Here is an 11974-nt window from a genome sequence, read left to right as displayed (position 1 = left end):
AAGCTCCGTGGACTGTACAGTGGGCCTAATCAAGGATGGTGAAAAATATAGACTTTTGTGTAAACGTCATGGACATTCCTGTGCTCTATGCATTTGTTCTGTGGTGCAAGGTGATACGTCATTATTTCGAGTGGGAGTTGAGGCTCTCGATCTCGTCAGTTCTTTATTCATTTGCGAAGGTTTTTCGACATTTGTTCAAGTACACTTTTGACAGGGATATCTACACATTGCTGAGTTAGCTACTGTACCTAAAATACCATTCTGAAATATCACTGTTGGTGGAGAACATGAGTGTTGAGGCGTACGGGCCGAGCTCGCAGACTCTCACGTTCCTGGACACCGAGGACGCCGACTTGCTTGGAGCAGATACCCAGGGTTCGGAATATGAGTTCACAGATTTTACCCTACCGAGCCAGACTCAAACAGGCCAGACGCAGAGTCAGTTGGACAACCAGGTTCGTGGAGTAATTGTTGCCTGTTTTGTGGCAAACTAGCCCGCTAACAGCGTTCTTAATATGGATCTTGGAGGTAGCTAGCTAGTTAGTTAGCAGAAGCTGCTAGGTTAACATAGCTAGCTTTCGAGCTACATAGGAAACACATTCATCTGCCCCACAGGCCACGCAGCTGGCTAACGAATTAGCTTAGCCAGAATGTTTACATAATGCTTTAGCATGCTAACATGAGTTAATATGCGTTCTGAGATGGACACCAGGAGTATTTGACGAGCAGTCTGTCGTTTTCTTGATAAGGTAGCCATGACTGAACCATTTATCTGCATGACAGTCACAACAGGTAGTTGGCATGCTTTAGATAGTAGGCATAACGTTACTAGCTAGCTGCTGCGAGTTTGCTATAGCAAGTTATCTAACTAGCTGTCAAATGCACTTGTAGCTAAAACCTTTTTATTTATGGTGGTGTGACCTTTTCCAGGTTATTTACATTATTTTTGCCACTGTCTTTAAATGTCCACGTTACTCTCCAGGTGAATGGACCTGATGGAGTTCTGCAGAATGGGGAAGACTCTGTTGTAAAAACAAGTCAACTCCTTGCAGAGTTGAACTTTGAAGAAGACGAGGAGGACACCTATTATACTAAAGACCTCCCAGTCCATGCATGCAGGTATGTTCAGAAATACTTTTTAGTTCTGTCGGACAGATAACAAAAAGAGGTTTGAAGTGTTGATAGCTTGTTTTATCTGACGTTACCTTGCTCTAAACACCAATATTAAAGTTGTCATTGTGTTGTTTCTTTCCTGTTGCCCAGTTACTGTGGTATTCACGATCCGGCATGCGTGGTGTATTGCAACACCAGCAAGAAGTGGTTTTGCAATGGACGGGGCAATACGTCTGGCAGGTAGGCTTCAAAGACCAATCAACGGGCGGTTGTTGACCTTCCATCTGTGGTGTATTTAGCTAAATGTAGTTGTTGTCTACTCGATGTGGGGGGCTGCACACATGAAGTAGAAATGTGATGCAAATGGAGACTGAATTGACTTGTACCATTTTAACATGGGTCAGAAAGACATTTACCTGAAATGTTGATAAACCTACATTTCACAATTATATTTGAGTCATTTAGCAGACGCTCTTATTCAGAATAACTTACGGTAGTGAGCGCATACATTTTTGTGCTTTTTCTCTCATCTACCATCTCAGCCACATTGTGAACCACCTGGTCAGAGCAAAGTCCAAGGAGGTGACTCTGCACAAGGACGGTCCTCTGGGGGAGACGGTGCTGGAGTGCTACAACTGTGGCTGTCGCAACGTCTTTCTCCTGGGGTTCATCCCCGCCAAGGCCGACTCTGTGGTGGTACTGCTTTGCAGGTAAAGCAGATCTATGGTGTTTGTTAACCTTCTTTATACCATTCTGTATCACAATGATCAGATGCCCTGTTCTTGGGCCTTCTCAGATCCAGTGGCTCTAATCATTGAATCAAAGAGATTTTGTAATAGAGTGTGTTGATAGGCGTAATGTGTGTGTTTTGGTAATGCAGGCAGCCATGTGCCAGTCAGAGCAGTCTGAAAGACATCAACTGGGACAGCTCCCAGTGGCAGCCGCTGATCCAGGACCGCTGCTTCCTCTCCTGGCTGGTGAAGATCCCCTCAGAACAGGAACAGCTTCGGGCCCGCCAGATCACCGCCCAGCAGATCAATAAGCTGGAGGAGCTCTGGAAGGTTTATGAGATGCCTTATTTAGCATAAGTTAACCAGCAATTTGCTACAGGCCAGTGGCCGACTACTTTGGTCCTTTTGATATAAAAGCCCATTATAGAGCAGCACTCTTTTAGTTGTTGTTGTTTGACTGTATCAATCTGTCTTGGTGTCTTCAGGAAAACCCCACAGCCACTCTGGAGGACCTTGAGAAGCCTGGCGTGGACGAGGAGCCTCAGCACGTGCTGCTGCGCTATGAGGATGCCTACCAGTACCAGAACATATTTGGCCCCCTGGTCAAACTGGAGGCCGACTACGATAAGAAACTCAAAGAGTCCCAGGTAAGACCAACTGTGTTCTGCCGGATTGTTCAGGCTAGCTCTTCCTGCTTTTGGATGTAAAAGCAGTTTTGGTTTTACATGTTTGATTGATCATTCTCTCGTCTGTTTGTTTCACAGACCCAAGACAATATAACTGTCAGGTGGGACTTGGGACTCAATAAAAAGCGGATTGCTTATTTCAGCCTTCCCAAGACGGACTCAGGTGGTAATTCCTTTTTTTGTTCATCTCCATCAACGTCACGTGGTCCATGTCCATTCCATTCCGGCCACAACCTCCCCTTACATTCTCCCTGACGCGCATGCTGGCCTGTCTTCTAGTCTAAGTCTGAATGTGTGTGTGTGCATGTACGATTACATTTTTGTATGATGAATGTTCCAAAATCTATCAATTCTATATTGTGCCTTTCATAAGCTAATTCCCTTTCCCTTGCTGTCCCTCTTTTCATTCTCTGTATTTCTGTAGACATGCGCCTGATGCAGGGTGATGAAATTTGCCTGAGGTACAAGGGAGATCTTGCCCCACTCTGGAAGGGTATTGGACATGTCATCAAAGTACCAGACAGTATCCTTTTCATTGCTATGCTGTAACGTTGTTATCTTTTACTCTTCAGCATCTTGTTTGCCGCCCAATTGTTTCTTTGTTTGGCGTTATCCTTTCAATAGCACCACAGTATCGCCACACTAGTTTCTGGGAGGAATAGGTGTAAGGTTTTGTGGTGTATTGTCCTTAATCCTTCCCTAATAGACTATGGCGACGAGATAGCCATTGAGCTGAGGAGCAGTGCTGGGGCTCCCGTGGAAGTACCACATAACTTCCAGGTTGACTTTGTGTGGAAGTCCACCTCTTTTGACAGGTAGGAATCTTCTTACACAAATCAATATGTGATGCAATGGGTTGGGCTCAGCTGGCTTGACACGGGGACTTTCCTCCAGGATGCAAAGTGCCCTGAAGACCTTTGCCGTGGACGAGACCTCTGTGTCCGGGTACATCTACCACAAGCTGCTCGGTCACGAGGTGGAGGACGTGGTCATCAAGTGTCAGCTGCCCAAACGCTTCACCGCCCAGGGCCTGCCTGACCTCAACCACTCACAGGTGGGTGTTATCGTAGACAGAATCTATGAGTATATTTGAGTTATTCCTTCGCTGACCGTTTGCCAGATGCCAACGCCGTGTGTTGTCACGTAGGTGTATGCTGTGAAGACTGTGCTGCAGCGTCCTCTCAGTCTCATTCAGGGGCCCCCTGGCACGGGGAAAACGGTCACCTCTGCCACTGTAGTCTACCACCTGGCCAGACAGGGCAACGGGTAAGATGTGCTCACTTAATAGGGGACACTATACACAGTACTTAGTAAACAACTTCCACTACAATAGTGACTACATTAGTGTTGGTAGAGGTCATTATTGCAAATGACACATTGTTCTCAGTTGAGCAACCAAAGGGTTAATAAAAGCCCCTTTTATCTGTCCCTAACACCAGTTGTGTGTGTTTCCTCAGGCCAGTGCTGGTGTGCGCTCCCAGCAACATCGCAGTGGACCAGCTGACTGAGAAGATCCACATGTCGGGCCTGAAGGTGGTGAGGCTCTGTGCCAAGAGCAGAGAGGCCATCGACTCCCCCGTGTCCTTCCTGGCTCTGCACAACCAGATCCGCAACATGGATAGGTAACCTGGGACTGCTACCCGGGGAGGAATGGTATCTTTATCTCATCAGGTTTCCTGTTAACTAGAGACAAAGGATCGATTCCACTTGAGAACTTGGCTATGGGCCACGAGAGTTGCCTCAGTTTGGAAGCATAGATGCGCAGGTCATGTTCCCGAGGTCTTTCCTCTGTCTTACAGCTTTTCTGCACGTTAGCCTTCATTATAGGCTACATAATTTTAGCACATTAAAGAGCACTGTTTTCTCAGTTTGTGTTTTTCTGTATTTGTGTGCAGTATACCAGAGCTTCAGAAGCTGCAGCAGCTGAAGGACGAGACTGGGGAGCTGTCCTCCTCTGATGAGAAGCGATACAGGGCCCTGAAGCGCACCGCCGAGAGGGAACTACTCACGGTAACGCCTGCTCCTTTTCCACACTCCCTTAAAACAAAGTCCTTCAAATGTCTTAATTCCACTGTGAATAAATATCTACTTCCTCAAGTTGATTATCACTGACCATGTCTCCCTTCACTCCCATCTCTGCTCAGAATGCTGATGTGATCTGCTGTACCTGTGTGGGGGCAGGAGACCCCCGCCTGGCCAAGATGCAGTTCCGCTCCATCCTCATTGATGAGAGCACGCAGGCCACTGAGCCCGAGTGCATGGTGCCTGTCATACTGGGGGCCAAACAGGTACGTCTCCGTCTCTTAAGAAATCTCAAACCGCTAAGAAAAATGATGCCCAGTCACTTAGTTCAATGACAGGCCCCAACTTCTCTCTGTTTCTCGTACAGAATGTTTATCAAAAGTTGTTGCTGATGGAAACGTGTAGTGCCATTTATTGCCTGCAGGTGTCTGTGCTTGGTTGAATTCAACATTGTTGCAGGTGCAGAACACTGAGTGAGGCACACTACCTACACCCAATGCTAGTTCCCAAACCACACGACATTGGATTTGAATTTGAATGACCTTTCTGACCTTTCTAAATCTAGGATTTCTCGGTCTGTTTCATTCCAGCTGATTCTGGTGGGAGACCACTGCCAGCTGGGTCCAGTAGTGATGTGTAAGAAGGCAGCCAAAGCGGGCCTGTCCCAGTCCCTGTTTGAGCGTCTGGTGGTGCTGGGCATCAGGCCCATCCGTCTGCAGGTGCAGTACCGTATGCACCCGGCCCTCAGCGCCTTCCCCTCCAACATCTTCTACGAGGGCTCCCTGCAGAACGGAGTCACCGCGGGTAAGTCACTGAGGGAGAAGGGTTCGGGGCCAGTGTGTAGAACCCTCACAAACAGAGTTTAGGGTTAGCTTGTTCTGCTGATGTGCTTGGCCATCAAGCGGGGAATGGACTCCCTGCTGTCTACTAGCTAGATGGGCAGTTTACGTAATCTGTCTCAAAGACCAAGAAAACAGAACAATCGTGTTTTGCTTTATAACAGCAAGTTTTACTAAGTTTGCACAAGGTGGAAAACACTGAAAACAAAGCTAAAACATGTCACTGGCTTCTACACTTAATTCTGGATTAACCTGCATTTAAATGCACTAACTCTCCCCATCTTGACCCCATTCTTTTATTTATACAGCTGACCGCATCAAGAAAGGCTTTGACTTTCAGTGGCCACAGCCAGACAAGCCCATGTTCTTCTATGTGACCCAGGGCCAGGAGGAAATCGCAAGCTCCGGAACCTCCTATCTAAACAGGTATTTGACAAATGGAAGCATTTGTCATTTTTGACCAAACAGACAGACCTCATTCATAAAAAGTGTATTATTATATATATTTTTAAATGAATAAGCCTTTCTTTTCTCTTTCTCTCTGTGTACAGAACTGAGGCTTCCAACGTGGAGAAGATCACCACTAGGCTGCTAAAGGCCGGGGCCAAGCCTGACCAGATAGGCATCATCACCCCCTACGAGGGCCAGAGGTCCTACCTGGTGCAGTACATGCAGTTCAGTGGCTCTCTCCACACCAAGCTCTATCAGGTACAGCATGCTCACAGGGCTAGGGAGAAAGAACATAAAATAATGGCACGCCACTGTGGCACTCAAGTCTGTAGTGCTTTCCACAGTGACTTAAAAAAAATAAAAATGGCTACCTTTACTGTTTTTAAGTGGAGGCCAGATGGTGATTGGAACAGTACTAGTTCCTAGTTTCTCTGTCTCTTGGCTGTCCCCAGGAGGTGGAGATAGCCAGTGTCGATGCCTTCCAGGGCAGAGAGAAGGACTTCATCATCCTGTCCTGTGTCAGAGCCAACGAGCACCAGGGCATCGGCTTCCTCAACGACCCACGACGTCTCAACGTGGCTCTCACTAGGGCCAGGTAAGTAACACCAGGACATGTGCAGTCCCTCTGTCTCCTGATGCTCAACAGATATTTTGAAACATCTTATTATCCTGTCTTTAAAAAAATATATATATCTTTTGCAAGACTATTTCAATGTTTGTCTTTGGCGTTATGTCAACTTTTTGCTGTGAGGATTCACAAATGATCATTACTCTGACAGTAAAGGAACTGTGTGTGTGTGTAGGTATGGGGTTATCATCGTGGGCAACCCCAAGGCCCTGTCCAAGCAGCCTCTGTGGAACCACCTTCTCAACTACTACAAGGAGCAGAAGGTACTGGTGGAGGGACCCCTCAACAACCTGAGGGAGAGCCTCATGCAGTTCAGCAAGCCTCGCAAGCTGGTTAACGCCGTCAACCCTGTGAGTCTTGTCCGGCCCCTTGAACACGCGCATGTGTTTGACCGTGTACATGTTTACGCTGTGCGCTGTTTTTCCCGATTTTACTTTAGTGTAGACTGTACACTGTTATTTAAAAAAAGAATGTGCTTCTGTTTCGACTTAGTGAAGTGTTTTTTTTCTATGTGTGGGTTTTTCAGGGGGGCCGTTTCATGAGCACAGCCATGTATGATGCCAGGGAAGCTCTTATTCCTGGATCTGTGTATGACCGCAGCAGCACTGGTGAGAGGCGACGTCAAACTGTAAACTTGTGTCTTTGTACTTGTTTTGTCGTTGTCTAAAAATGATCTTTTTTATTCTCCCTTCAGCACGTACATCCAACATGTACTTCCAGACCCACGACCAGATTGGCATGATTGGCCCAGGCCCCATGGCCTCTCTGAACATCCCCATCCCCTTCAACCTGGTCATGCCCCCCATGCCCCCGCCAGGCTACCTGGGCCAGGTCAACGGCCCCCAAGCAGGCCGTGGAGGAGGTATGAAGGGCAAGGCGGGCGGAGGGGCACGAGGCGGGCGGCAGAGGAGCCGTGGTATGGCAAGCCATGGCGGGGGCAACGGGCAGCACGGCCACATGAGTGGCAGCCAGGCCAGCCAGGACCTGGGCTCCCAGCCCTTCTCCCAGGGACCCCTCACACAGGGCTACATCACCATGAGCCAGCCCTCCCAGATGAGCCAGCCTGGCCTGTCCCAGCCTGAACTCTCCCAGGTAAGTCAGCAGAACCCTTTAAATATTCATCTTTTAGCAGACTTTATAGGTCTGACATAGACATACAGGCATGAAAATCAGCAGGCTAAAAGCTTCTCCTTTGTTGTTTTCCTTACAGGACAGCTACCTTGGAGATGAGTTCAAGTCCCAGATTGACGTGGCCCTCTCCCAAGACTCCACCTACCAGGGTGAACGAGCCTATCAACATGGCGTGACTGGACTGTCCCAGTACTAGAATGTAAGACAACAGTTATCTGTGAACTTTTTGCACTGTACATTCTATGAGCTAAGCCAACAGTTACTGTAAGATGTTATTTAGTAATATCATAGTATCAGGTGGAGTAAGTAGGATACCAGAAGCTCTCTATCAGGGTATTACAATTATCTTTTGTTTTTATTTTACTCTTAGGTCGTTGGAAAAGGAGCTAAGCCTGTGCTGAGCTTAGTTCGCCTGCATTTTAATCTGGGTAAAATCAAAAAAAGAAACATGGATACCCGTTTTCCACGGCTACAACTGAAGCACCACTGTGTGAAAGCAACAGGAGAGAGACCAACCAATCACAAGAGTGAGAGCAAAATGGGGGTTGAGCTGGACAGGCCGAGCGAGTGGGAGGGAGGGAGAGAGGAGGCCCTGCTCGCACACGGAGACATGGAGAAAAAGGAGAAGCAGCATACGTCGGAAGTAGCGCCATCGGAGAGATGGGACCTTCGGTGATTTGAGGGATGAAGGTTGTGGATCCTCTTGGGGGACACAGGAGTCACATCTCCCCGCCTCCCGGGACCACCAGTTAGTTGGCTGAGTTCCCTGCTCTTGGAGCAGAGAGACTGAGAAGAGGAGTTTTAACACAACCCTTCAAGCTCAATCCACAAAACCGTCTCCTGCCAGCCAGAGGGGGGAGCAGTCAGTCGATTTGGGAACATTTCTAACCTCAAAGTTGAACCATGCTCTGCATTTGAACATGTTTGAGAGAGGGGGAGAGAGGAGAGGGCTCGTGCGGACCAAGAGGTCTTGGTGGAACATCTCAAGAGGAATCAAATGGTGCAGGAGTCGGGAAAGGATTCTGACCGTTCATCTTTTTCAGCTTTGAGTTGGAAAGTTTTCTACACGAGGTCTGTCGTCGCAGAGGTTCTGAAATAAGAAGCTTGTGAATTTCGCTGGCTTTCCGCTTGGGTCTTTCTCAAGGTGGTCTACTAAGGAAAAGTGGTGGAATGGCTCTTGGAAACTATTAAAGGAAGACATTATTGTCTCGAGATCCAAAGTGGTAGTTTGCGAGCTCCTGCTGTGTATCGTTCTGTAGTACAAAAAGAGTAAAAAGAATATCATAACCTACTGATTGTAATCGATTGAAGCAGCTATCACTTGATCTTCTAAATGACATCCAGGTTATTAGTTTAAAAAGCATCACAGCTCCACAGACATGAAAGCGCTTGTAGGACACATCTTTTCCATGGCTACAATTCATTAACCCCACAGTAAGGGGGGGAAGTTATCCCTAGAGCCCTAAGTTTAAACATGAAATTCTGTATTAAATCATGTTTTCCTTTTTACTGGTCATGATTCGCCTAGCTTCAGATAAGAGGTGCTTCACATGGGAACATGAATTTATGTTCAGAGAGGTTATAGACATGAAGCTTGTGAATACTACAGTCATAAGACTGGAAGTCTTGAAGTATAACTGACTGCAAAGGAAGGTTGGATTTGTCTGGCACCTGCTAAATGTAGGTGTTCAGTGCTGGCTATCATTGGCCCCATATGAAAAAGATAACTGAAATGTATGAGTTTCTTGACAGATGGGAGGCATTTCTGTCTGCCAGAGGACGTGAATTCATTTTGGTCCACGTTGGTGTTGTAGACACAGGTCGTTTTTATTTAGTGCCCATTTTTAAAGGGTGTGGTGTAGATTTGTCTAGCCCCCACCACATCTTGCCCCCTTTAAAAAATGTTGGGGGATGTAGTAGATTGCGTGAACTGTATTTTCCAGTTGAAGTTGACATTTGACTTTTGCCCTCTGAATGTCCTTTTAGTTTTGATGAAAACGCCAATACTTACATCTTCAAACATGTAGTAGGCCTACCCTGTCTCACACAGAGAGAAGATGTTGATGTCGTTTGTATCATTGATGGTAAAGTAGTATTTTGTGTAAGTCCTAGTTCTGTCACTTCCCTGCCATGCAGTGCTTGACTTGGACAGAAATAGGTGCCGGTACTTATTTTGTGTGCCGGTACTGCTTATATTTATGTGCAGGAGCTAGGGTTGGGCGGTATCCAGATTCTCTTAAAGTTTCTGTACCATACTGGGGTATATGGTATTACCGGAAGTGCACACAAGGGGCGCTATTTCAAAACAATAATAACCACAAAGTATTGAAAATCATACTGTCTGTATTTTGAAATATCCTGGTATACGGTATATCGCCCAAGCCTAGCAGGACTCCACAATACTTTTGAGCTAATATTCTATAAGAGGTACAGCAGTTCAAGCAGTAGAACATTTTAGGTGCCGGATCTCTGCTCCGGTGAGCTCCTGCCCAAGTCTAGCGCTGCTGCCATATTTGTTTTTAGGTCTGAGATCTTTCACTCTGATATGATGAAATGTGTGTAACCATCACTCAGTAATTGTAGTACCCTTCCTTCCATGCTTGTGATAATTAAGTATCATTTGACATTTTTCATGTCATTTTGCTGAGTCGTGAGAGGCTACGATTTTCACAAGTCATAGTTGTATGCTAGTGACGTGGTTAAACAGTCTTACGAACACCTGTGGAAAGATGTTTAAGATGCCACCCATTCTGATTAAATGTTTGTACTTACCAAAATATCTGATGATATCTGTATCTTATAGACATTAACCACTACCCTCAGATAAATTATGAAAATGTGTTATTTTCCCGTGACAACTATCCCTATCTGACAAACTGTGTATGTGCCATTCAATAGTACACATCAATTGGCAGGTTTCATCACTAAACATTAATGTATTTTTGTTGTTCCTTTATGAAATCGGCCTATAATTTCAAAGGGGGAACTACTGAAGAGAAAGGAAATGTTGCTACAACTAAATGCAGAGCATTGAAATTCAAGTAGATTCATTATCAGCGAATGATCCTTTGAACTGTGTTTGAAGATGAGCAAACAACATCACTTTTGAGTGCCCCATGAGGTACAGGGAATTTAGAATGCAAAGAACCTTCAATTTGGACAAAATAGCCAAACCCCCCCCTGCCTGTCTGATCTTAGTATTATTTGCCTCTGAGGGGGTTTTGTGTTGAAGTGAGCGAAGTGATATTTCTTTCTCTGTGGAAATAGTTTGAATATGATTGTAGTTCTTTGGTCATCTGTGTTGCTCACTGAAATATCATCCTTGTAAAATCTTTGAAAAATAAAGGTTGCTTCTTTTCGTTCATTTTAAGTGATTTAACTTCTTTAACGAATCACTGGAATTATGATTTACTCAACTGCTACCAGCACTGAGCTTTAAAGACTTGACATCTAGGCCCCATAGGTTATTGCGGAACCCAAAACTCAAGCTTAGGCCTACATGTGGACTTCAGAATTGTTGTCCTCGTTAGCCTATCATTTTAAACCATTGTGTGGTGTTCATGTTCTTGATATTCACTTAATGTTCGCGGGTCTGATGGACCATAACAATTTACGTAAAAATACTTAATACTTAGATGTTGCCTTATATAAATTACAAGCAATATAGACAGCATACATGGTTCATATTTACATATGCTAGATCACATTTATCAAGAAAAGCGCACATTTTTTGGCAACCATCTATGAAAATCATGACTGGTGGAATAAATCATGTTTATCTTGAACAAATATAAGTGAAACAAGGTTTTCATCACTAATGTTTATTGCTTTGAACTGAACAAATTGGAAGGACAAATTTTGGTATTTTGTGGAAATGATAAATGAGCCCCATTGAACACAGGCCGGTCTACACCACAAATGAAGGCCTGTCTACACCACATGAGGGATAGAGTTTTACTGTGTGTGTTGCATATGTATTTCTTGCACTTGATGCATGTGTACTGTGTCTTCCTGTCCTTGGGTCCACACACATTACAGCGCTGTTTCTTGTTGCTACCGGCTTCATTTAGAATGATGAAAACACTTAGTTCAGGAATTTTACTAACATCTCACTCACTCACATATATACAGTTGAAGTCAGAAGTTTACGTACACTTAGGTTGGAGTCATTAAAACTCGTTTTTCAACCACTCCACAAATGTCTTGTTAACAAACTACTATAGTTTTGGCAAGTTGGTTAGGACATCTACTTTGTGCATGACAAAAGTAATTTTTCCAACAATTGTTAACAGACCTATTATTTCACTTAATTAATTCACTGTATCACAATTCCAGTGGGTCAGACGTATACATACACTAAGTTGACAATGCCTT

The 11974-nt window shown here is 45.2% G+C and overlaps 1 protein-coding gene across 2 annotated transcripts; it reads left to right on the top strand.

Annotated features, from left to right (window-relative positions):
- Positions 1-122: 122 nt before the first annotated feature.
- LOC118402279 (regulator of nonsense transcripts 1-like) lies at positions 123-10964 on the top strand. Of its 2 annotated transcripts, none has more exons than XM_035800341.2 (23): positions 123-455; positions 983-1119; positions 1264-1353; positions 1656-1823; positions 1994-2174; positions 2330-2491; positions 2609-2693; positions 2955-3053; positions 3237-3345; positions 3425-3584; positions 3678-3796; positions 3988-4152; positions 4426-4540; positions 4675-4818; positions 5143-5356; positions 5700-5817; positions 5943-6099; positions 6294-6436; positions 6645-6819; positions 6996-7077; positions 7164-7561; positions 7680-7799; positions 7971-10964. In XM_035800341.2, exons 1-22 carry the CDS (start codon positions 288-290, stop codon positions 7794-7796), a joined length of 3306 nt encoding a protein of 1101 aa, XP_035656234.1. In that variant the 5' UTR covers positions 123-287; the 3' UTR covers positions 7797-7799; positions 7971-10964. The 2 variants fall into 2 exon arrangements, with proteins under 2 accessions (XP_035656234.1, XP_035656233.1); XM_035800340.2 differs by having other exon boundaries at positions 2609-2696.
- Positions 10965-11974: the final 1010 nt, after the last annotated feature.

This window comes from Oncorhynchus keta, chromosome 23, assembly GCF_023373465.1.
Source record: "Oncorhynchus keta strain PuntledgeMale-10-30-2019 chromosome 23, Oket_V2, whole genome shotgun sequence".
Taxonomy (NCBI): Eukaryota; Metazoa; Chordata; class Actinopteri; order Salmoniformes; family Salmonidae; genus Oncorhynchus; species Oncorhynchus keta.
The sequence above is the reverse complement of the archived record's forward strand: the minus strand, read 5'-3'. Positions and strand labels throughout refer to the sequence as shown.

Coding starts and splice junctions, on each gene's coding strand:
- LOC118402279 (XM_035800340.2), top strand. CDS start 288: ATGAGTGTTGAGGCGTACGGGCCGAGCTCGCAGACTCTCACGTTCCTG. Junction 2,492..2,608: donor AGAAACTCAAAGAGTCCCAG/GTAAGACCAACT, acceptor TTTGTTTCACAG/ACCCAAGACAATATAACTGT. Junction 4,541..4,674: donor CCGAGAGGGAACTACTCACG/GTAACGCCTGCT, acceptor ATCTCTGCTCAG/AATGCTGATGTGATCTGCTG.